The sequence below is a fragment of the Electrophorus electricus genome, chromosome 12 (genome assembly GCF_041902795.1).
Source record: "Electrophorus electricus isolate QZ-2024a chromosome 12, ASM4190279v1, whole genome shotgun sequence".
Taxonomy (NCBI): domain Eukaryota; kingdom Metazoa; phylum Chordata; class Actinopteri; order Gymnotiformes; family Gymnotidae; genus Electrophorus; species Electrophorus electricus.
Genome location: NC_137508.1, coordinates 11,276,915 through 11,301,971, shown reverse-complemented (window position 1 = coordinate 11,301,971; position 25,057 = coordinate 11,276,915). Strand labels below are relative to the sequence as shown.

Below are 25,057 nucleotides of genomic sequence, written 5' to 3'. Positions count from 1 at the left end.
AGATCACTCTCAGTATTCCAGAATCCTCCAAGCAACACAGTTTGAACTTTAGTTTCAATTTTCCTTCAAATTGAGACCCTTTCACAAGTTAAAGTCAACCAAACTGTGTGTTACAACCACTACGCTGACATGCACCCCTAAAAACAACAGCATTTTTAATATAATCTAACATTTTGGTTATGCAGTGCAGGCACAGGCAGAAATCTTAGGTTTTCAGTTAGATATCTACCTCTTTGCCATTAGTTTTTAAATGGACCAAGAGAACTGAATGTACTAGATACTAGATATTTCAAATGGTCACTCTGCATACTGATGTTTTAATATTTGTATAAGGATCCATTTTTCACTTTGCTGTTCACTCATTTCCCATGGCTGATAATCTGAACAGATAAGAATATATCCTTATTTGCTGAGTTTTTATGGAAAGCATCCCAATATTTGCATGTCAAACCATAATATTGTTTGCTGAAGCAGGCTTCCAACCAGCAATCAAGTAATCGATGGCAAGCGCTTCACTGCTATTCCAAGTAACATAGTTTCTAAAATTCAAATATATGTATGCCAACACTATATGCCTGCAATCCTGGATTTTAAACAAACAAATTTAAAAAACCAGAGTGACATCTACAATGCCACACATTTATTAAGAACCAATTTGGAACTTCATTTCCAATTTGGAACTTCATTTCCAAAAGTCAGGGTACAGCGGTACTTCAGTGGAACAGTCTGGCCCTGCGTGCTGAGACACTGGAGGTCATGCTGCACAGGCTGCACATGCAGAGGAAGGCTCACCAGGCATCAGCATGCATTGTGTTCATCTGTACGGTTTGCACACACTTTGGATGTGTGAGCAAGGTATTGTGCAATATGTTTCCTTTGCACTGACATAGTGGGCTACTACAATTGATCCGTATCATTGACATCACGTCGAATATGTTAATAGCGGTACTGTAATAATAGTGCAAACCTTAGAGGGTTTATGGGATGTCTTTGATGTCTTCTGTCTTAAAGCAGACAGAGGGTTATAGAACAGTAAAGATTTGATGGTCCAATTTTGATTTAAATGGACAGTGTAATGAATTTGATTTATTTAAAAAGAATATTCTTGAATTGTATTATTAGGTTTAATCCAGCCTTGTCTGTTGATTATCTGGCCAAAACTCATGTTTAGGTAGTATTGTTCAGACTTTTTAAGTATAATCAAGTAGTGCATTTAAAATCATATGCATCAGCACTACCTCAGTGAACATTCATTGTAAATGGAGATAATGGAGTTCAGACCCCCCAATGTACACACACACACACACACACACTTATTTGCCACTCTTGAACTTGATATTGCAGTTAAATAACAAAATCATTTTGAGCTCTCTGCAGATGCATTTAACAGTGTGTAACACGTTGCCATGGAGACCTCTCATAGTTGTTCACTAACATCTGAGACATTGTCAGACTCTGTCATTTTCTCACTACCAAATCCATCTCTGTGCTTTCTACCCATCACAACAAACACTCACACACACACACACATGCTCACACACACACACACACACACATACACACACACACACACACACACACACACACACACACACACACACACACACACACACAAATAAATTACCTATCAGAAATTCCTTATTTTGTTTTGATATCATTCAGTTTACATTTACACTGTATGCTGAGGTTATTAACATAGATACTTATTGTTATATCCAACATAGGAATAAAATAGGCAAATTACTTTTTTTGCTTCTTGTAAAAAACAACATGAATAACTATGCTGTGGTATTAGAATGTTTGTGGTGAACCATTACTCTGTTATACGACATTAACATTTATGTTGAGCTGCCTCCTTAGGTAAATAAAACAAATACCCTGCGGCGCCAGTTTAGCTACATTAGGGGTACCCGTGACATTATATATTCCTGCAGGAACCTTTTTACTTCAGGCCAGTAGGTGGCAATCTAATCTCATATTTTTTACAATACTGTTAAAGACTAAACTACTCTGCGGTTGAGCCTTGAAACTCAGCGAGCCTTCAGTCGATTAAATTGCAAGATTCTTGTGAAATAATATATAAATGAAATAATTTTTAATATAAAATAGTGCGCATTTTGGTGCACATTTGATGAATGCAACATTTAATACCTTTATTATAATAATATCTTTTATTATTTTGCTATGTAAGTATACAAACAAATATGCATATGAGGAAGTGATGTGCCTGATATGGACAAAATTGGGTTCAGCAAGCTGTTACACTTAAGACTAAGTTACGCTTAGTCTGGGTTTATTATGGATGATAAGAACATAAACTACACCATATAACTCAAGCCCACTTTAAACCCAACAACTGATGTATGTTTGGATAGTGTAAAAGCCAATAATCATGACAGACATTTAATACCAAAATAATATTCATGCACAAGTGCTGCTCTTCATATATGTATACGTGTGTGTGTGTGTGTGTGTGTGTGTGTGTGTGTGTGTGGTGAAGTGAGTATATTTGTATCAGTCTGCATTTTTACCTCTTCCTACAGTGCTTCAGAAATGTTATATGTCAGAAAATGTCAACAAATGTCAGCAAGAAATAGGCCAGTAATAGTTTCTTTGATTACCATCAACAGCTGCGGAAATGGTAGAGCAACAAATAGATGTAAATAATATATCTCAGGACTGGGTACATAAAATATAGCAATGACTGCTAAATTTTAAAATTATTATCCGGTTCTACAAAATAAATCTTTTTAAGTAGTACAAGTATCACTTTTACAAGCGTACTGCTGAATATTACTATTTTGTAGCTTTTAAAGACCCATTAAGCGCTCTAATGGGTACACCAGGCAGAAGTGCAATGTGATCTGTATCCCTATCAGCCTGGCTGGACAGTTTCACCTGCTGGATCTGTGTTACCCTGTTCTGTGCAGGATGAGCAGTCTGTGAGGATAGGATGGGTGTGAATCTGGGGAAGGCGTGTTAGGTTACAGGGTTCTGCAAACTTTGAGAAAATATGGTATTTTTGAGAGCATTGTATATTTTGATGGTACATGTATTGTAAAAATTAATACAAAAGCTATAAACATGCTTGTTGTCGACAGTTAATAAGTATGTCATACCCTTTGCCTTGGCAGAATGTTTCTTTAAATTATGAAAAAGCTCGCGAAAATGAATTGAACAAAAATTATTTTTAAAAAGCCCAAATTATAAATTATACTGTGATGATAGTTACTGAGAGAGAGAGAGAGAGAGAGAGAGCGAGCGAGAGAGAGAGAGAGCGAGAGAGAGAGAGAGAGAGAGAGAGAGAGAGAGCGAGAGAGAGAGAGAGAGAGAGCGAGCGAGAGAGAGAGAGAGAGCGAGAAGAGAGAGAGAGAGAGAGGAGAGAGCGAGCGAGAGCGAGAGCGAGCGAGAGCGAGAGCGAGCGAGAGCGAGAGAGCGAGAGAGAGAGAGAGAGAGCGAGCGAGAGAGAGAGAGAGAGAGAGAGAGAGAGAGAGAGAGAGAGAGCGAGAGAGAGAGCGAGCGAGAGAGAGAGAGAGAGAGAGAGAGAGCGAGCGAGAGAGAGAGAGAGAGAGAGAGAGAGAGAGACAGAGAGAGAGAGAGAGAGAGAAGAGAGAGAGAGAGAGAGAGAGAGAGCGAGAGAGAGAGAGAGAGAGAGAGAGCGAGCGAGAGAGGAAGAGAGAGAGAGAGAGAGAGAGAGACAGAGAGAGAGAGAGAGAGAGAGAGAGAGAGAGAGAGAGAGAGAGGAGAGAGAGAGAGAGAGAGAGCGAGCGAGAGAGAGAGAGAGAGAGAGAGAGAGAGAGAGAGAAGAGAGAGAGAGAGAGAGAGAGAGACCTTCCTTCTTGCGTAGTTTGGTATGTTTGATCGCTAATGTGACAGTGTGACACTTATCACTGCTGTCTCGAGGGCTGCTATGAGTATGAGTCATACCTATACCTTGTCATGATGTGATAAAAACTATCGGTTGGTGCTGTAACCTTGAAAAACACCATTTCATGAAATATTTTAAAAAAACAAAAGTGCATAATTTGAACTTTGATATCTGAAAACCAAGCCCTATCAGAAAGTCTGAGCGATTCTCGCTCTAGGACCCGGTGCCCCCCGCCTTGACCACATAGCCTACTTGACGTTTCCTTTGGCTTTCACTGTTCTCATGCCAGCTGTGTTTACAGGTGGGCTGTGTGGGGGGAAAAAACGAAACGTTTCAGTGGCTAATTGCACTGACCAGAGGAATTTATTTTTTCGTCGTGTCATTCGAACTGTACTTGGTGCGTACACTGGGTGTTTCCACGGACTCGCCGGATGTGATCTGGTTGTGTCCGTGCTTTAAGGACACAACTTTCTTTTTAATCTCCTTCAGCGGAGCCGCGCCAATATAGATACTCAGGTACAACTAGGTTAGCTCTGTTGTATAGAGAGAATCTGTTGCGCTTACGCTACGAATCTAGTCAAGGTTCCCAACCCTAAATTGGGGCTGTGACTTGGTTTATGGAGCAAACGTCGAAACTAATTGGTATTGCTCGTATTTAATCGCAGGTCATCGTGATTTTGAATGTGTTTCAGTGCGCGTGAAGCCGTGAATTACATTCAACCCTATAACTCTTAACGAACCTAAATCCAATTGGTAATCCCTGAATGTTTCAGTTAGAATTGGAGTTAGAAAATTGGAGTTTATTTGGCTTCATATTAAAGTATTTTTTCTTAACCGAGTTATATAGCCATTCCTACTCCCAGTAATACAATCTTAAAATTAGTCTGCTCTTTCACAATTTCAGGGGTCGTTCAGAAATGAATGGCCAGTGGGGTCGCTCCTATGGATTCCTGTTCTACCTTACTTTCTGCGTAGTCTGTCAGACGCGGTGAGTGCATTTTTGTTTCTTAAATAATAGTGGAACCCATCTTAAATTGCCGCAATTTAAGGGGTCAGCAGTGCAAGGAACAATTATAGTCTATCCGAAAAGCATAACAATAAAATTTTTAACTGCACAATAGAATATTTAGTTCCCCATGTTTCACATAATATTTAAGAGTGTAAAATCATTAAATACTGTATGTATTGATATAAGATATATATATATATATATATATATATATATATATATATATATATATATATATATATATATATATATATATAAACGAAACCCCTTCCTTTGCATCAGAAGAGACAAGCGTTAAATGACGAGCACTGGTTCTGTGACCATCTGTCAAAATCAGTTATTTCTGACACATAATTCATTGGCATATGTTTTAGCAGGCATCTCTTGTGTATTGAAGGAGCTAAACAGAAACTGACCATCTTAATGTTATTGCCATATTATTAGCTTTTAACTACTAACGGACAAGAAGAGGCTGTAGTGTTAGGTGAAGGAGACACGGTAATGACGGCTGTGCTATTGACTAATGCTGTGTGTTTATCATGGCAATACATGAAGGACGAAGGCAGACGTTTCTGGGTCAGACCCATTCCAGAACAATAACAATATCACACTTTTCACTCGGATTCTGGATCGACTGTTGGATGGCTATGACAACAGGCTGAGACCAGGTCTTGGAGGTGAGTGGCAGTGAGGACTCGCGTCTCGGCTGGACAGAAGTGATTATGTCTGGTTTATAGCCTAAGCTCCAGTATACAATTTAAGCATACAAGACATTTTATGAAACATGGGGTACATATTCTTTTAGTTCATTTTGGTGATTGCTCTTACTTTATCCCCTGTAGCATGTTATCCTGACGGTCACACAACCCAACTTGTATGAAAAGGTCTGAAGGGTTAAAATGAAACTTTATGAAAATTATGCAGCTTTTTGTTTTCGTAACAACATACAATGGCACCGCTGGTCAAAGTTTCTGTAACTGCGAATCGTTAAGTGAGTAGACGATGACCTAATGCCCAGAATGCATAATGTCAAATATGAAACATTCTTTTCAACATTTTAAGCATGAATAATTAGTGTATTTTTTTTGTTCTATACAATTCTAGAATGAAAAAAAGTAAAAGGTTTTGGCAACCCAGCACATTTCAGCTCTCCGGTACATTTACCAAGGTCTCAGACCTTAATTAGCTTGTTAGGGCTATGGCTTGTTCGCAATCAGTTAGGAAAGGTCAGATGATGCAAATGTCAAAGCTTTATAAATATTCTCAAACCTTGTCTCAACAATAAGCAGCTATGCACTCCTCTACACAGCTGCCTAGTATGCTCAAAAAATGAAAATAATTGATGCCCACAAAGCAGGAGAAGGCTATAAAAGATAGCAAAGCATTTTCAGGTGTCCATGTCCTCTGTTTGAAATATAATTAAGAAATGGCAGTTAACAGGAATGGTGGAGCTCAAGGTGATATCTGGAAGATAAAAGATTTCTCATTGGACTGCTAGAAAGGCAAATCAAGCCTATGTTTTACTACAAAAGACCTTCAGGATGTTTAGCAGACTCTGGACTGATGGTGTACTGTTCTGCTGTGCAATGACACCTCCACAAATATGACCTTCATGGAAGAGTCCTCATCGAAGAGCAGAAAAGAAAACCGTTCCTGCAAGCTTCTAACAAAATTCAGCATCAGAAGTTTACAAAGGGACATCTAAACAAGGATGATGTATTTTGGAAACAACTCCTCCAGACTGATGAGATTAAAATGAAACTTTTTGGCCACAATGAGCAAAGGTATGTTTGGAGAAAAAAAAGGGTGCAGAATTTCTCTCCAACTGTTAAGTACAGGAGTGGATCGATGATGCTTTGGGCTTGTGTTGCAGCCAGAGGCACAGGGAACACTTCACTGGTAGAGGGGAGAATGGATCCAGTTAATACCAGAAAATTCTGGGAGCAAACATGACATCATCTGTAAAAAAGTAGGGCTCCACCTGACTTGGAATTTCGAATCAGATTTGGTTGTTCAATTTGGATATTTGACTATTGGTTCCTTTTTTCATTCATCTAGCAATAAAAAAATCCATTGCCATGAGTTTCGGTGATGACTGTATTAACTGTATTAGTCCAATGCAACAGAGTCATGGGAACATAATTTTGAGTATTTAAAAAGCAAAATAGCCAGATATCATGCAAGATTTGAAATGCAGCCTATATGAATTGCCGACATAAAATGTGAAGCTGCCAGATGTATATCACTATATCAATTTACCAAGCACTCCATGTCCCTCAAAGTCCCCTGGTCTAAAAATCAATGAACATTTGTGGAAAGACCTCAAAAGAGCAATGCAAGCAAGATGGCCCAAGAATATCATAGCACTAGAAGCATTTTGCAAATATTAGCATGACAGTGGGAGCTCAGTGGTTCAGGTACTTGACTAGTAATCAGAAGAGTGCCAGTTCAAGCCCCACCACTACCAACTTGCCACTGTTGAGCCCCTGAGCAAGGACCTTAACTCTCAAGTTGTACTCACTCATAATTGTAAGCCACTTTGGATGAAAGTGTCAGGTAAATGGGTGTGTGAAAAATTCCCAAGCAAGAATGGGGACTCTGAGCTCATATCTGCCCTTTTCATTTTGTTATTTTGAAAGTGTAAAGATGGAAATAATAAGTAATCTTGCTTAAAATATTCAAGATGTGTCATCTTTAACTTTATGGCTTTTGGAAATCAGTCATCTTACTCAGCTATGAGCAGTAACACATTTTGTCCAGGGTGTCCAACAGGTTTGTATATTATTGTAAAAGTGCTCTATGATTATAACAAAATAAACTGATACAAGCCAATGCACTTTGGCATTTTTTGTCAGAATCCCCCCTCTGACCATGCCTAACTGTTATGGATGTCAAGTATCCAAAATGCAGAGCAAATATACCAATTTAAGACTGCCCACATAGGCTCTGTCTGCTTGCAGTGTAGCCTACACACTGGTATAATTTATAATTCACTAGTTACACTTCTAATTACCGGCCATAACACATAACTAGTCCTAACCAATAAATACATCTTACTTACAGTCCTAATTCATCTTTGGTGCAGGGCATCCCCCTTTGCCAGTATGATATGTTCAGATTAGAAGAAAAATAAGGCAGAATGAGCAAGAAATTATCTACTGGACTTCTTCATTAAGTTTATGGATTCTACAAATGTAGCTGCTTTTTGAAAAATAAATCTTCTGCTGTGTTTAAAGGGTAGATTTCACTGACCTTTATGAGTGATAGTTTTGTGGGGATTAAAGTTGAGTTGGAACCCCTTTTGAATGATTTTGTCTCTATGTACACATAGACATGACAGGTGCCTCTTCTGTCCTGTTTGTCCTGTTTCCCTGAAAACATTGTGTACTTGTCACGGAACGCTCACCTCCCGCGAGGCATGTGGTTTGGCCTGCCACGTGACTTGGGAGGATATGTTTGTGGCCACGCCTGCACACACCTGCACCTTGTCTTGTCTGTGTATTTAAACCCGTGTCAAGGTGTGTGGTGTGTTGGTCATTGCTATTGGACCGCGATTGCTATCCGTGTCTTCTCTGGAGACGGAGGGGAACACCCCTAGGAATTTCTTGGGGGGGAGGCCTGAGGCTGTTGAGCCTGGGCCGAGGAGGACCGAGGGGCACCACGACGACCAGAAAGAAGGCGGTCGGGTGGAGCTAGCAGGATCTCCTAAGTCCCTTCCCCTCAGCGGACTCGCTAGCGAGGCTGGAAGGGTCTGCCCAAAGCCTCGGAGGCAAACCACCTCTGGGATGCTCTTAGAGCGGCGGGAGAGAGGAGGACCGTTAGGGGAGGTAGCACGTCTGGAACCGGGGCGGACGTGCACCCCCGCGTGTCCGTTGAGCCCACGGACACGTTGAGGCACCTGCAGGGATGGCGGGTGCCACATCACAGCGCGTTGTATTTGTGTGAGGGTGCTATTGTGCGTTTGTGTTTGCGCCTATACTTTGTGCAGGCGCAACGTCTTGTGGAGTGTACCGGACCGCCCTGAGAGAGGCAGGGAAGCTGCCTTTCTCCCTCTCGTCGTGAGGTCTCCTTTGCTGGCGGCACCTGGCCTGCCTGGTACTGGGTGGGCGCCGGGCACTGCCGTGCTGTGTGTTTATGTTTACGTGTACACGCGCCCTGAGGTTCGTGTTCATTGGACGGATGCGTCGGGAGCCGTGCCCCTTGGGAGGGGGTTCTGTCACAGAACGCTCGCCTCCCGCGAGGCACGTGATTTGTCCCGCCACGAGACTTGGGAGGATATGTTTGTGGCCACGCCTGCACAAACCTGCACCTTGTCTTGTCTGTGTATTTAAACCCGTGTCAAGGTGTGCGGTGCGTTGGTCATTGTTATTGTAGCGTGTTTGTAACTATACGTATCGAGTCTTGACTTTGTTTAAATATCATGTTAAATGTTAAAAGTCGTTAGTGCTCATGTTCATTGTTTGTTTGTGTTTTCATGTGAGGGCCACATTTGTCCTTTATGTTGTATTCGAATAAATGTTCATCCATGTCGAGGAAGTCTGTGCGTCCTGCTCCATGCCCTGCGGCACTCGGGTCGCCACACGTTACAGTACTAAACTGCAGTTTTTACTATGTTTATAGCTATACTATAATACATTAGTTACTACCTGAAATCTTCTTATATACATAAACGCACAGGCTACTTTATTAGGTACATCTAATAAAGGGTCCTAAAGGGTTGGACCCCCCCTTTTGCCTTAATTGTTTGTGACATATATTCCTCAAGGTGCTGGAAACACTCCTCAGAGATTTAGGCCCAAATTGACATGATAGCATCACGCAGTTGTTGTAGATTTGTCTGCTGCACATCCATGACATGAATCTCCTGTTCCACCATAACCCACAGATGCTCTATTAGATTGAGATTTTGTGAGTGTGGAGGCCATTTGAGTTCAGTGATCTCATCGTCATGTTCAAGAAACCAGTTTGAGATGATCTGAGCATGGTGACATGGTGCCTTTTCCTGCTGGAAGTAGCCATCAGAAGATGGGTACACTGTGGTCATAAAGGGATGGACATGGTCAGCAAAAATATTTAGGTGGGTTGTGGTGTTTAAACGATGCTCAATTGGTATTGAGGGGCCCAAAGTGTGCTAAGAAAATACCTACCATTACACCACCTCCACTAACCTGATACAAGACAAGATGGATCCATGCTTTCATTTTGTTTACGCCAAATTCTGATCCTACCATCTGAATGTTGCAGAAGAAATCGAGACTCATCATACCAGGCAACATTTTTCCAGTCTTGTGTTGTCCAATTTTGGTGAGCGCGTGTGAACTGTAGCCTCAGTTGCCTGTTCTTAGCTGACAGGAATGGCACCCAGCGTGGTATTCTGCTGTAGTCCATCTGCTTCAAGGTTCGAGATGTTGTGCATTCAGAGATGTGGTTCTGCATTCCTCAGATGTAACAAGTGCTTATTTGAGTTATTGTTGCCATTCTGTCATCTTAAACCAATCTGGTCATTCTCATCTGACCTCTGCAATCAACAAGCCATTTTTGTTCAAAAAAATGCTACTCACATGATCTTTTCTCTTTTTTGGTTCTGTAAACCCTAGAGATGCTTGTGCATGAAAATTCCAGTAGATCAGAAGCCATGCCATGTTCAAAGTGACTTAATTCTCCTTTCTTCCCCATTCTGATGCTCGGTTTGAACTTCAGCAGGTCGTATTGACCATGTGTACATGCCTAAATGCATTGAGCTGCTGCCATGTGATAGGATGATTAGATATTTGCATTAGCTAGCACTTGAACAGGTGTACCTAATTAAGTGAGAATTGAGTGTATATATGTGTATATATGTGTGTCTGTATTTGTCATATGAAATTCAAAAATTCTAAATCCTGCATAACTTTTGTGCTGCATACTTAAATTATGGTGTTCATAATTTAAGACAGCATATAGTGCTTATTGGAGAACTGTATGTATGTGGGGGGGGGGGGAGCTGTATCTGTCTGTGTGTGTGTGTTTTCATTTTTATCTAATTTTTAACACTGTAATGTGCAGTGAACAGTCAAAGAATTTTATAGCAGTAAAAGATTAACTGAATAAAATCATAACACAAATAACAAGATTCCTAAACCTCGCTTGGTAGATTGTTAATCTATGTGTTTACATACACTCAGGGCTTTGGGGCATGTAGCAATTGCATAGTTTTAGATAAAGTAGTGAAAACCATTTTCAAATGCAGTTGTGGTTTTGATATCGGCAGTTAATTAGTTACGAAAGGCATTTCCATGGCATGTGACTGCATATGTACTTATCAGTGGTGATTGCAGTTGAATCAAGTGAAAATAGTTTCTGTGAATAATTTGAGTAATTTTTTTTCATTAATACACTAATACATGATCACACACATATAAACACACACATGTGCATACCCCCCCCCCCCACCCCCCCACTCTCACAAACAAACACAGTTTCTTCCAATCAGTGCAGCAGCAGATGGATGAATGGATTAAATCATAGATGAATCATTGCTGTGTGGATGTGTGGTCCAAGTTCCTCATGACACGGCATGGCTCCGTGCCTTAACAGCTTCCTGCTGTTACTGGTGATACAGTCACAGCAACCCACTGCATTCATTACTGCTTTTGTTTTTTAGATCGAGTGACAGAGGTAAAGACTGATATCTACGTGACCAGTTTTGGGCCAGTGTCAGATGCAGACATGGTAAAGTTTTCTACTTCTTTTGCAAAAATACGGATATCTTTTGGTTTCAGTAATCACATGTTTTGTGACCATGCCATTCTCTCTTATTCACTTATTCTGTCACTCTCTCTTTCTTTGTGTTGTCCGTTCATAGCACTGAACTTGCATGTCATATAAAGCTTTTCTCAGCAACCTCTTCTACTCCGCTTCGCACTTGCTCTGCTTTTATATGTACAATAAAGCAAAGGAGATCTTACAGGGAAAATGTTGGCCCTGTGTATTATTAATTTGCCCTCGTTTTCCTCTCTGCTGGTGACCCCTATCATGCAATCTCACGGAATGGAAAGTGGGATTGGTTCTGAACTCCAAGACATCCATTATCCCTGTTCCCAGTGTGCCGTAGTGTGCGTCAGCTGTAGAGCTTTCCGCATGTGTGTTTGAGTCTCTGAATTGAGTAGAATTGCTGAGTAGTACTGAATATCAGTGAGTCCCTGAGGTTGTAGTGTACTGAACTGCAGTAGTGTGGGAATCAGGTCAGGGGTACAGAGTCAAGTGACCTCCTAAAGGTGCATCAGGTAAAAGTATTGCTTAGCAGTGCATCCTGAGGTTGGAATTAAGGTTCCTCTGAAAGCTCCACAGCATGCAGTTAGCCATGTTCTTACTAGGAATGGTAAGGTGACTCTCTCCTGTCACACTGTCAGTTGTCAGCGAGTTAGGGCACATAGAGTGAAAAGATGTGATGACAGGCTTCATTCACACTATTCACCTTCCAGACTGGTTGTGCTATTGTGTGATAGGAGAGAAACCTACTAGCACAAAATAACCTGATTGAATTGGGAGAATCAAATGGATCAAACTGGAATAAGAAAATGTTCAGAAATATAAATTAGTAAGTGAGGTTCCTGTTGTTGAATAAATGCATGGATTTTGTTTTATCCTCCTAAAGGTTTCTTGTCCTCTTGTACTCCAAAGCTAGCTGTGGCTTTTAATGAGATGTCAGTGGCTCATTAGTCCTGAGCTGTCTCGGGAGATCTAACAAAGATCCTCAGAGTGTGTTACGATGTGTTCATGCTTGAGAATTGACAAAGTTATTCTTTCTGAATGCCTCTTATTGTGTGTGCTCTCTCACTGTTGCTATGGTAACATTATGCTACTCCTCTTACCCATGGGCTGATACCAGGCAACCTGCTGGCTTAAGGGTTTGAGGGATAGTTGAGGATGAGGATGGTTTCTGACACTCTAGCCTTTTGGAGAGGAGTGTCAGCACACTCATATCAAACATCACCAGAACGGGCATAGACATGAACTACAAGTTTATAGAAGCGTAGGAGCCTTGGGTTATGGATTCAACCATTTAAACGTGTCATAACCCTTTTTCACCCTTGCTGTGTCATAGGGTTTTTAGTCCGAAGAACAATACAGACAAAACAATGATGACATTAAGACTGAAAACGTTCTCAGAGCTACACTGTGGTAGTGGGTTCTTCACACTAACAAGAAAGTTGCAGATTCAAATATTTTAAAGCAAAGACAAAAAGACAACAAAACTGATTACATGCTGTAGACATTCAAGTTCTAACATATTTTACCTTGCTGCTGTACTTTGTCTTCACTCATGTCCCCAAATGAGTAATGGAAAGTAAAGACTCGAGGAAAGCTCTTACATGTGCGTAAAGGTTTAGAGAGCTCTGTAATGTCTGGTAAAAGCCTTCCTTAATAGTTTTTTGCTGACCTTTCTTTGAAAGACTTCTTCCAGATGTCTGACAGGATTCCCCAAGGGATGAATTGACACTGGGGAAAATGGTACTGCTTGAAGATTTTTTCACCGCTGAACAAAATCAGTTGAGCTGTGTAAAAGAAGCACAAATACATTCAGTCTTCAAGCAGGTCTGAGGTATCTTCTTTTAACTGCTGTCAGGACCTGTTCTCAGGTCTGGTTGTGTTTGTTGCTCTCAGGAATACACAGTGGACGTGTTCTTCCGTCAACGCTGGACAGACGAGCGCTTGAAGTTCAATGGCCCAATGAACATCCTTCGGCTCAATAACCTGATGGCCAGTAAGATCTGGACTCCTGACACTTTCTTCCACAATGGCAAGAAGTCTGTGGCCCACAACATGACTATGCCTAACAAACTGCTGCGAATCATGGAGAATGGAACACTCTTGTACACCATGAGGTATATCACATACATTTTTCACGTTTGCCACTGTTTTGGACTCTGGACATGTTAAGCGTTTCATATAAGGGTGGGCACCTGTTGGTGTGTGTGTGTGTGTGTGTGTGTGTGTGTGTGTGAGATACAGGTTAACGGTGCAGGCAGAATGTCCAATGCATCTGGAGGACTTCCCCATGGACTCTCACTCATGTCCACTGAAATTTGGCAGCTGTGAGCTCAGTTCTGTTTGTTGTAAATACCTATCCATCAAACAGTGAAGGACACACAGTGGCATAATCTGTTACGTCATTCCCACTACCCGCTTGCTGTTTTATATCTTAATATGTGTGAGATCATAATATCTCCTGCCTGGCTGGTTTCTTGATCTAGACAACACCTCAAATTCTTGCTACAATTGCTGCGGTGTATTTGCCTTGCCTGCTGCTTCTATGTGTAGACGCATACACTCTGACAGAGGTGACCTACGTTTGGACGAGAAACGCCACTTTCTCGGTAGAAGTGGCTCCAGATGGATCGAGGCTGAACCAGTATGACTTGAGGGGGCAAACAGTTGGCAAGGAAACCATCAAATCTAGCACTGGTGAGTTAACAAGAGCAACTTGAGTTATAGCACATCGTTGACTCCTCGGACAGCTTGTATATTCATGAGTCCATTAACCTTCATGCATTTTGGTTCAGCATTTTGGTTAATTGCCTTCTTCTCAATTCATGTTCATGCAGGGTACATGTACGTATGATACTGTGATGTTTTCAGACCTCTCTGTTTGTCCCACTCTCTCTAGGTGAATATACAGTGATGACAGTTCATTTCCACCTGAAGAGGAAGATTGGGTATTTTGTGATTCAGACGTACTTGCCCTGCATCATGACTGTCATTCTGTCCCAGGTGTCTTTTTGGCTCAACCGTGAGTCTGTACCTGCTCGAACAGTTTTCGGTAGGTGATCTTATGCACATTTATTGTAATGTGTGTTTGTAGGTACATTTTTTGGGTGTACCTGCAGTGTTTGTGATGATGTGGAATTTATCATACTGATTTTTATGAGGGAAGCTTGGTGCAGATGTTGATTGTTATTTTCTCACCCTGACTTTCAATTTTCTTTAATGAACTAAAGTGCTGAAAATACACTCTATGCACAAAAGAATACATTTGTGTTTATTTATGTCTTGATCCACTGTTTAGACTTTATGCCTTCCCTACACAGCAGGACATGAATGCATACGCATTGCCGCAGGATATGTTCACATTTGGATTCCTCACCTGTTTCTTCCCACTGTTTTCTGCATGCAAAAGAATGAAAACATTTAAATTTGCATTTCAAAAGTCAAACAAACAAACAAACAAACAAACAATTGAATTATAAGCCATCAATAACCACTGTATTACGTGGGTTGGTAAAATTGTGCTTTAGGACATTATGGCCATTAGTGTTCATGGTCTGCTTTTTACATATTTCTTTAAGTAGTCATCTGGCTGTAAGTGCAGTTTTTTAAAATCAGACCACAGGAAGAACAATTTCTTATACTGAGAAATAATTACATTAATCAAAGACAGACATTTAAGCGGACCAAAAATCATAGAGGATCCCAAAGACGTGTCTTTTAGTGATGTCCTCCAAATCCAAAAGACCAGTTTCTGTTAGAGATGTCCTCCAAACTCAAAAGACCAATGTCTGTTAGAGACGTCCTCCAAATCCAAAAGACCAATGTCTGTTAGTGATGGCCTCCAAATGCAAATCATTAAACTCAGACCAACAGGTTTTTTCTGCTTAATGCTTTTAAGGTTTAAGGAAAATGGTCAGACAAAACTGACAACATAAATATTTGTCTGACATATGAAAAATTTAGAATGTGGTCTCCACTGAGGATGATTGTTTAAAAACTTTTTTTCATTGAATTGACAACAGACATTTGCAATAAAGGTTTTGCTAGTGCTTCAGTCTGAATGTTTGAGGTAAACAAAGCCCTACATGTATTTGCAAAACATGCTATTGGAACAAGTTTTTATAATAAAACATTTAGCTAAGCATATTTGTTTAGAAATATACTTTCACAAACACTATCACACGATCTACTATCATATTATTATATGATAGACTATATTATTATTAAAAGTTAAAAAGGGAACTAGTCCCTCCATCATAGATAACATAAGGACCTTGCTAGTTGTGCAGCAGCATTGTCAAGTAAAGACACCTAAAGCTATCATATCAGCAAAGTAATACTAGCTAGTGGTAGGTAGTAAAACAGGCAGTTACCTAGTAACTGTTCCATACTTATTCATTAACCAGTGAAGAGCTGAAATAAAATAAAATAAATACCGAGTAACATGCTCAGTTTTACCAACGAATTTTACCAATTTATCAAGTAGTTAAAAGTGTTTTTTAGGTCTGTTATAAATAGTGAAGGTGTGCACAACCTTCTGTCCAGGTGTGACCACAGTGCTCACCATGACAACGCTGAGCATCAGCGCCCGGAACTCCCTGCCCAAGGTAGCCTACGCCACAGCCATGGACTGGTTCATCGCTGTGTGCTACGCGTTCGTCTTCTCCGCCCTCATCGAGTTCGCCACCGTCAACTACTTCACCAAGCGTGGCTGGGCCTGGGATGGCAAGAGCATCGTCAATGACAAGGTAACCATGACTACACACACAGACACATCTGGTAGCTGTGATTCTGAATGCTGGGAAGGGATGTTTAATTTTGTATGAGTGCACTCACATCCGGGTACTCACATCAGGCAAATAGGCTTTGTAGTGTGTGCAAAATTAAATTAACTGTAGTATACCCCTTACCACTGATCCTTCTGATTCATTTTATAACCTCTAATAAGCCGTTTGAAATGTAATGATTTGTAATAATTGATCAACACCTCACTAGAAAAAGGAGGGCTCCGTTATGAAGAAGAACAACGCTTATGCGGTTGCCGTGGCGAACTACGCCCCACACATTGCTAAGGAGTCAGCCCTGCCCACTGTCTCCAAGAGCGCTCCAGCAGAGCCAAGCAAGGCTCAGCCGGCGGCTAAGGAGGTGAAGAAGACGTTCAACAGCGTGAGCAAGATCGACCGTATGTCTCGCATCATCTTCCCCTTGCTCTTCGGGGGCTTTAACCTGGTCTACTGGGCCACGTATCTGAACAGAGAGCCCGTCATTAAGAACATGGTGCCCTCTCCTTGAACGAACTGTTGACCACCCAGTACTTAATGAATACACACTGTTGAATACATACATACAAACATACATACACAAACACACCTATATATAGAACAACACCAAGCTTTTTGTACGTGTATACTGTGTTTTGCATTTCTGTCATACTGTTTGAACCATATCCTTCGTCATTAAAAAGAGTTTCACTGCCAAGCAAGTGCACAGAAAAAATAACATACCTATTTGTTAGGTAAAAAGTGTGGATAAAACATTATATTTATCCTTCTCATTAAGTTTAATAACTTTATTTGATTTTTGGAATTGAACCTGCTTTCTCCCAATTTAGATGTAACCAATACTTTAGAGTAGAAGAGATATTCCCTGTTGCACAGTTTGGAAAAGAAAACACAATGTCTGATGTAAATGAAGCCTGCTGCAGCATTTTCTCATGCTTCCAATGTCATGCGCCTCAGATGTCTGTTATGCACTACAGACCCATGCACCTCAGATCCATGTGATGCGCCTCAGACCCATGACACGTGCCTCAGACCCATGACACGTTTCTCAGACCCATGACACGTGCCTCAGACCCATGTCACGTTTCTCAGACCCATGACACGTTTCTCAGACCCATGACACGTGCCTCAGACCCATGTCACGTTTCTCAGACCCATGACACGTTTCTCAGACCCATGACACGTTTCTCAGACCCATGACACGTGCTTCAGACCCATGACACGTGCTTCAGACCCATGACACGTTTCTCAGACCCATGTCACGTTTCTCAGACCCATGACACGTGCCTCAGACCCATGTCACGTTTCTCAGACCCATGACACGTTTCTCAGACCCATGACACGTTTCTCAGACCCATGACACGTGCTTCAGACCCATGACACGTTTCTCAGACCCATGTCACGTTTCTCAGACCCATGACACGTGCCTCAGACCCATGTCATGCACCTGAGACCCATGTCACGTGCCTTAGTCCCATGTCACGTGACTCAGACCCATGTCACACCTCTTAGTCCCATACCACGAGCCTTAGACCCATGTTATGCGCCTTAGTCCCATGTCACATAACTTAGACACATGTCACGCGCCATAGTCCCATGTCATGCACCTCAGATCCCTGTCATGCACCTCAGTGTGCTTTGAGAAGCATAATAAGTACTCAGCTTAGTTCATTAGCTAACAATAAGACCCTGTTGGGGGTGGGGTGGTGCTATAGTCCTCTTCCCAATAAGAACATAACTATTTACATCCTCACGCACGATGGATGATGAATGGCACAGTTTGGACCAAAAACTGAATCCCTCATATAGGGTATATTCCTGCATTGCTGAGTAAACCTTGTAGTGGGTGCATCATTGAGGATGAAATGTAATTATTTATTTTGTATTGTTTTTAGTATGTAGCATCATTTACAATTTCTGCAGTTGCCATTCTTAGATCTTTACTTTTTTTAATGCAGTGTTAAAATTGTGAAGAAAAGATTCCACACTCTATCCACCCCAGTGCCGCCACGCAATTTTTTTGTTGTGGAAGCTATGTGTTTCAGAGGTTCTTTATGTGAATTTGTACAAATGTGTATTTGTTAATCATCCATTGGGCATTCAGGAATTATTATCTCACACACTAATTGTTTGTAGTGACATATTAAGAGTTACGCTCACACATATAATACACCAGGTGTCTGTGTCTTCGTATAAAGTTAAGATTGAAACAAAAAAGCTTTATGTCAGACAGAACTTGCTAATTGTTTTAACTGCACTATTGTATGCGCACACGGACTAGCAATTCTGCATCCATATGTAGCATTTTGAAGTGAATTTAATCTGGCACTTTATTTATTTGATTTTTAAATCAATTCCTGACACTTTAAATCACTGCTGATTTTCTGTCAGATTTCTTTTGCATAGTACAAAGGTTTTGACTTGATCCCTACCTGTCTGCTGCTGCCTGCTCCTGGTACAGGGTTCCGATACTGCATCAGATGCTCTACTCTCATGTATTTTATTATTATTAAGGGTTATTGCAACTATAGTATATAGGGAAATATTTTATATGTACATTTGGACTGTTACACAAATTAAGACAGTCCAAATTATAGTCATTGTACTTTTAAAAACTTCAGTAAAACATTTGGTGATTTGATTTCTAACCTTTTAAATCACCAGCATTTCCCAGAATCAAATTAGATGTATGTTAATAGCAAATATTCACTGTGAATTTAGTGGAAAGGATAAATGAGCACTTTTGTAGCCACTTGAAGTGTGTGCACACAGTGAACACAGATGTTTCAGACTAAAGGAGTGCTTGAGTTGTTCAGTTAAAGTTAAATATGAAGCATTATTTTTTCAATTTAGCCTGATAGATTTGAAGGTAGCTGGATGTTGTATAGGCAGCCATATAGAACTGGTCATGTTCTACTGTCTGCCTGCAGAAGAAGATTTCATTATAAATTCTTTTAAAATTAATAATAACACTGGCTGATGAAGTTGAACCAACCAAAATTGTTGCAATTAATGGTTTAAGCAGAAGAGAAAATGTGTGAACTATTACCAAATAGGTAAGACAATTGTACTGATGAAATAATGACTTAGTATTGTTTCTGTAGAAACAATTACATGTATTAAATCAGATTTCATCTCATTATAAATGTTTGCAGGACTCACACATCTGACAAAACCAGCTATTGATATTTCTAATGTTTTTTTTTTTTTTTTGCTACAATTTATTTTCCAATATGATCTGTTTTCTGCTGCTCTACTTCCTGCATTGTTCAGAGGAAAGGTCCTTCTGTGGTGATGTGGGGGTATGAATGAACTCCTGCAGACTCACAAACTGAGCTTTTCTCTGGTCCAGGGCCCAGGCTCCTGACTGCAGTAAAGTGTTTCCATGGGCAACCTCCCTCCCTGTGTCTTTGTGTGTCTATGTGTTTGTGGTTTGCCAGTGAAATGAATTTAACCATGACCTTGTAAAATTTCTCAAACATTTATTTTTCAACGTTGAAATAACAACAAATACCATTTCAACCTGCTAACTGAAGTGTGGAAAAATATGAAAGCCAAAAGGATGCGTTTGCCATGACAAGCAAACTATTTAACAGCTGAAGGTAATGATCTACCGATGTCATTAATTCAGAGAATTATTTCTTGTATTGTTTTATTTTAAAACTCCTATTATTCCATCATTTTTCTTCTCTATCACACACACACACACACACACAAACTGAGCACAAACTGCCATGCTCAGCAGGAGAGCTGGAGCAGCATAGCCTTGTGCTGATGAACTGAAACAAGTCTGGTCGATACGCAGCAGGAAGCCTGCTGAACACTCCAGCCTGCTGTGGATGCTTTCCTTTTCTCTCTTAGCTTAAAAGCCAGACATGCCAGTCAAGCAAATTCTCTCTCTCTCTCCATCTCTCCATCTCTGTGTTGCTCTCCCTTTAGCCTTCTCTCTCTCTCTGTTTCCCACTTCATTAATTTAAAATATTTTAATTCTCCTATTCATTCATCGCTCTTCTTCATCTATCCACATGCTTTGTTAAAGCATGCTACCTTTGAATGACCAGCAGAATTTAAAATTAGGAACAGTAAATGAGATGCAACACCTCAGCCTTGATGTAATAATTTAATAGTTATAATTATAATAATCATTAAGCCCAGCAGCTTCAATAGTCTTGATACTCTCTTTTTATTCTGTAAACATGCATTAAATATCTAACTGTAACAGATTCAACTCTGACTACAGAGCTGAAATTAAAGACAAGAGTTCTTGGAAAAAACATATCTTTGGATACCAACAATCATCTGTCAGCACAGATGTGTCCAGTAGTGCTCAGACATAATTCCCCTGCGCCACTCAGGGTCAAGATCAGGTGAGTGAGCCCTGAACAGCTGGGTTAAGCATAGGTTCTGACTTAAAGAGAGGCTTGCAAGGATGTCATGAAAGTTTGTTTCAGCTCACTTATATTGTATGCTACAGAGCGTGTGTGTGTGTGTGTGTGTGTGTGTGTGTGTGTGTGTGTGTGTGTGTGTGTGTGAGTGTGTGTGTGTGTGTGTGCGTGTGTGTGTGTGTGTGAGGGTGTGAGTGCATGTATGTGTGAGTGCGTGTGTGTGTGTGTGAGTGTGTAAGTGTGTGTGAGTGTGGGTTTCTGTGAGTGTGTGTGTGTGTGTGTGTGTGTGTGTGTGTGTGTGTGTGTGTGTGTGTGTGTGTTTCAGGATTCTTTACAGGATAAAACATTTTAAGTGAAAGCTTTCCTTTGTTTTTGCATTCCCTGTGTGGTTTTCTCTTTGCACATGGCCTCATACAGACACACAGTCTGTGGCTGTAGAATTCATTTGATTATTGCCCTGAATAAAAATAGAGAAAATAAATACAACAAAAAATTAATATAACACTACTGTCTGAATATATGAAGCCATGAATTCAATAAAATGTATAGTACATTATATTCTGTTTTTACAATTTAACAATCTCTTCATCTCTTTGTCTCTCTGGCTCTCAAATACAAAAATCTGATATTAAAAATGGAGCCCTAGAGGCACATTGGTACAGAATTTACAGACCTGATCAAGTCTAACGCTCCTCTGTGTTTTCATTAGAGTCAGGAGTAAATAAAAATGCATTGCAGGCCCTTCAGTGAGGCCTTGATAAGCAGTACAGTACTTAGTCACTAATTAATGACACTCACTAATATCCAGTTTTCATAAATCAGTTTCTGCAAACTTGTAACAGAGTAACAAATAACCCATGTGCATCTCCACTCTCAAATCTTTCCTGTTTACTTGAAGGCACCTTAGATAGACATTTATGTATAAAAATCAATGTTTAATGAAAAAAGATATTTTGACTTTTCATTTAGATATGAATATCCTGATATTCATTTGAAGCCATTCAACATATTTAAACAAATGTATTAATTTATTTTACTGTTCAGACTAATTATGATGATGAATTAAATGCAGAACTCCTTAAATCTAACATAATTCAAGAAATCTTTGCAAACTTAATTATTGTGAGAATCATGTTATGTGAGTACTGACAACAACACTGAGCAAACATTGGCTTTTTGCTGAAATTTAGATACACCAAAGCCTCCAGTATATACTGTATTAGAAAAAGGGAATTGTCACTGTCCCTACTCTCTTATGGGCAAATGTTCAGTTGTTACTATGGGGACTCCCCTTTGCAGCTATAACAATGACCCTTCTGTGAAGGATTTCCTCAGGATTGTGGAAAGCCTGTGGAAATTTGAGATCATTCTGTCAAAAAAGCAGTGAGATGAGTCACCGATGTTGAATGGGAAGGCCTGGTTTAAAATCAACATTACAAATCATCCCAAAACCTTTCAGTTGGATTGAGGTCAGAGCACTGTGTGTTCAGTCCACTGGAGTTCATCCAGACCAGTCTCATCAAACCATGCCTTTATTTTGCACAGGGGCAGTTATGCTGGAATAGGAAATGGTCTACCCCAAAGTATTGCCACAAAGATATAAGGATAATTGTCTAAAATCTATTTGTATGCTGTAGTATTAACACTCCCTTTCATTGGAACTTGAGCTTAGCACAAACCCTGGAAAACATCACTTGACAATTATCCTTCATCCACCAAATTTTACTATGTTTTACTGTGTATTCTGATAAGAAGCAGTCTCCTGACAGACCCAGATTTGTCTATCAGACTGCCAGACATTCATATTTGAGTCGTCCCTCCAGAAAACAAATTTCCACTGCTTCGCAGTCCAGTAGCAGTGTGCTTTACACCGCTCCATCTGATGTTTGGCATTGTGCATAGTGATCTTAGGCTTATGTGCAGTTCAACCTTGGAAACGTATTTCATGAAGCTCCAGTCACAGAGTTCTTGTATTCACTATTCTGTACACAATACAGTTCACTTACAATTGACTGGGACAGATCTAGTAGGGTAGAAAATTCAATGCCATGCTTAAACACCATACTCTTCAGTTTGATCCATTTTAATGCCATTGTTTGTCTAGAAAAGTACATGGCTATGTCCTTATATATCTGTTACCAAAAGGGTGTGACTAAAACACGTCAACTCAGTAATTAGGAAATGTGTTCACATATTTTGACAATATAATGTACTTACATATTTTTTTCAAACTTAATTGAAAACTGCAATTTACAAAGTAAAGGAGCGCATATATGACTTTATAGTGTAGGGAACACCATGAAAATTTCACTAGTCAAATCTGACTTTATAACAGCCTGTATACAGTATGTGTAAGTGTACCTACATGCATTACTCCATGTGTTGGTACAAGCTGTAATAGAGGACAATAATCCCTAGACAAAGGGACAAAGCACAAAGATGAAAGAGATTAAAGAGCAGGGAGTCGGGATTCCTCTACACAACAAATTGGCCGACTGTGAATGAGGTGTTGGTCGAGTTGCTTGGCAACTGTGGGTACATGCACAGAGCTTTGATGTTTAGCTTGTCTGACAGAAACGGCTATTCTCTCTGTGTGTGTATAATTTGAGTGTGATTTAAAGTATCCTTTGGGTATACCTTTGACTTGAATTAGAAAAGTTAATAGGGTAAGTGTTTATCATAGGTGCATTAATATGAATACATCTCATTTCAAACTTTCTTCTATAACAAATAAATCCCATCAATTATGCTGTAGCACTGCTCTGAATATCTGATATAATAACAAACCAATGTGGCCTGTTTGAACAATTGTCATTTTCTCAGCCAAAATTTCCAATGATTAATAAACTGTAGAGGGGTATATGCATAAGGATGTGTATTTGTGCATGTGTGTGTGCATATTCCATTGGTGTCACTGTCTGCGTGTTAGGAGTCTTTATCATACTGTCTCAGAATATTAATGGCTGACATCACCATGGTGATGTTTCATCTCTCTTCTTCCTTTCATTTTTGTAAGAACACACCTGCATACAAATGCGTCATCATTTAGAATGCACACTGATTTAATGATTGGCTTGAAAAAAAAGCCCCCTGATTTTCTTTAGGTAGTGCCAGCACAATTCTGATGATAATGATTGTATAGTCTTGTAATTGTAGAGTAGCATGGGATAGGGCAAATTTATTCATTAACAAATATTCATTTTAGTGCTTTTTTTCCATTCTTCTGTCATTATTAGACCACTGTATATTTGTCATGCTTCACTGTGTATTTAGGATGAAATGTAAAGACATTTTGTCACTTTCCTACACAAAGCTATTCTGTTCTATTCTGTTCTATGTCCCCTGTGTGTTGATATGGGATCATATGGGTTGATATGGGTTAGGTATCAGTACCACTTCATTCAGTTAATATCAGGAGTCAACTAATTAAAATTACAAAATGATATTTAATTCAAGTAATAAGTCATCAAATGGCAAATTCTATGTTGTTTCTTGAACTTCACAGATCAAATAACCATGATCACATTGTACCATGGTGTTTGATAGAAACAACAAGTCAATATCATGAGAAGGCCAAATATTGTATGACAGTTACACTGGGTACACTGTGAAAATGTTCTGAATAGTGTTTATGTAGAGATTGGGAGCTCTCCGTGGTCCTGAACAACCTGAAGCATGGACACCATAATGGGGACACAATGTCAGCGTGCTTTAGATTTATTTATCATTTCAAGTTCAAGTTCAAGTTTGGTTTATTTGTCACACACATAGTCATACACAGTATAACTCGCAGTGAAATGGTTGAGTGCTCTGTCCAAACTTTGTTTCAACAAGAATTTTCCATGTTTTCGTGTTTTTTGAAAGTTCTTTGGTGGACTATATTTGGAAAGGAATGGTGTAATGTGACCTTTGAAATATTCGATTGATTTTGATTACCCTACTGCGAAACGTATTAAAGGTGGAAGGAACTACATGAATTACGTAGGCTAATGCATCCGACACTTTTAGTTGTGCATCAGTAAAACTGTACTGTTGAACTATAAACTATCACTTTTCCAGTATCGAAAACAGCAAAACTTTGTGAGGATTTTATAATTCGCCCTTCAGTCACTGATTAGGGAGTCTATGGGAAGCAGTCAGCTGTTCTTACAGGCCGTTTCTTTTTCTAATTCGCGAAAACATCGAGTGCGACTCGCTCAGCAGACCGCCAGATGACCGAAGGGAAAACTGGTGCCGCAATCAGCGGAATCCCACGTTCACGTAC

The 25,057-nt window shown here is 40.0% G+C and overlaps 1 protein-coding gene across 2 annotated transcripts; it reads left to right on the top strand.

Moving 5' to 3' along the window:
- The first annotated feature begins 4,152 nt into the window (after positions 1-4,152).
- gabra2a (gamma-aminobutyric acid type A receptor subunit alpha2a) lies at positions 4,153-19,793 on the top strand. 2 transcript variants are annotated; one of them, XM_027023598.3, is made up of 10 exons: positions 4,153-4,384; positions 4,773-4,856; positions 5,433-5,554; positions 11,521-11,588; positions 13,524-13,744; positions 13,872-13,954; positions 14,181-14,324; positions 14,527-14,679; positions 16,173-16,375; positions 16,623-19,793. In XM_027023598.3, exons 2-10 carry the CDS (start codon positions 4,786-4,788, stop codon positions 16,917-16,919), a joined length of 1,362 nt encoding a protein of 453 aa, XP_026879399.2. In that variant the 5' UTR covers positions 4,153-4,384; positions 4,773-4,785; the 3' UTR covers positions 16,920-19,793. The 2 variants fall into 2 exon arrangements, with proteins under 2 accessions (XP_026879399.2, XP_081580869.1); XM_081724743.1 differs by lacking the exons at positions 4,153-4,384; positions 5,433-5,554 and having other exon boundaries at positions 4,769-4,856.
- Positions 19,794-25,057: the final 5,264 nt, after the last annotated feature.

Coding starts and splice junctions, on each gene's coding strand:
- gabra2a (XM_027023598.3), top strand. CDS start 4,786: ATGAATGGCCAGTGGGGTCGCTCCTATGGATTCCTGTTCTACCTTACT. Junction 13,745..13,871: donor ACACTCTTGTACACCATGAG/GTATATCACATA, acceptor TGTGAGATACAG/GTTAACGGTGCAGGCAGAAT. Junction 16,376..16,622: donor AGAGCATCGTCAATGACAAG/GTAACCATGACT, acceptor ACACCTCACTAG/AAAAAGGAGGGCTCCGTTAT.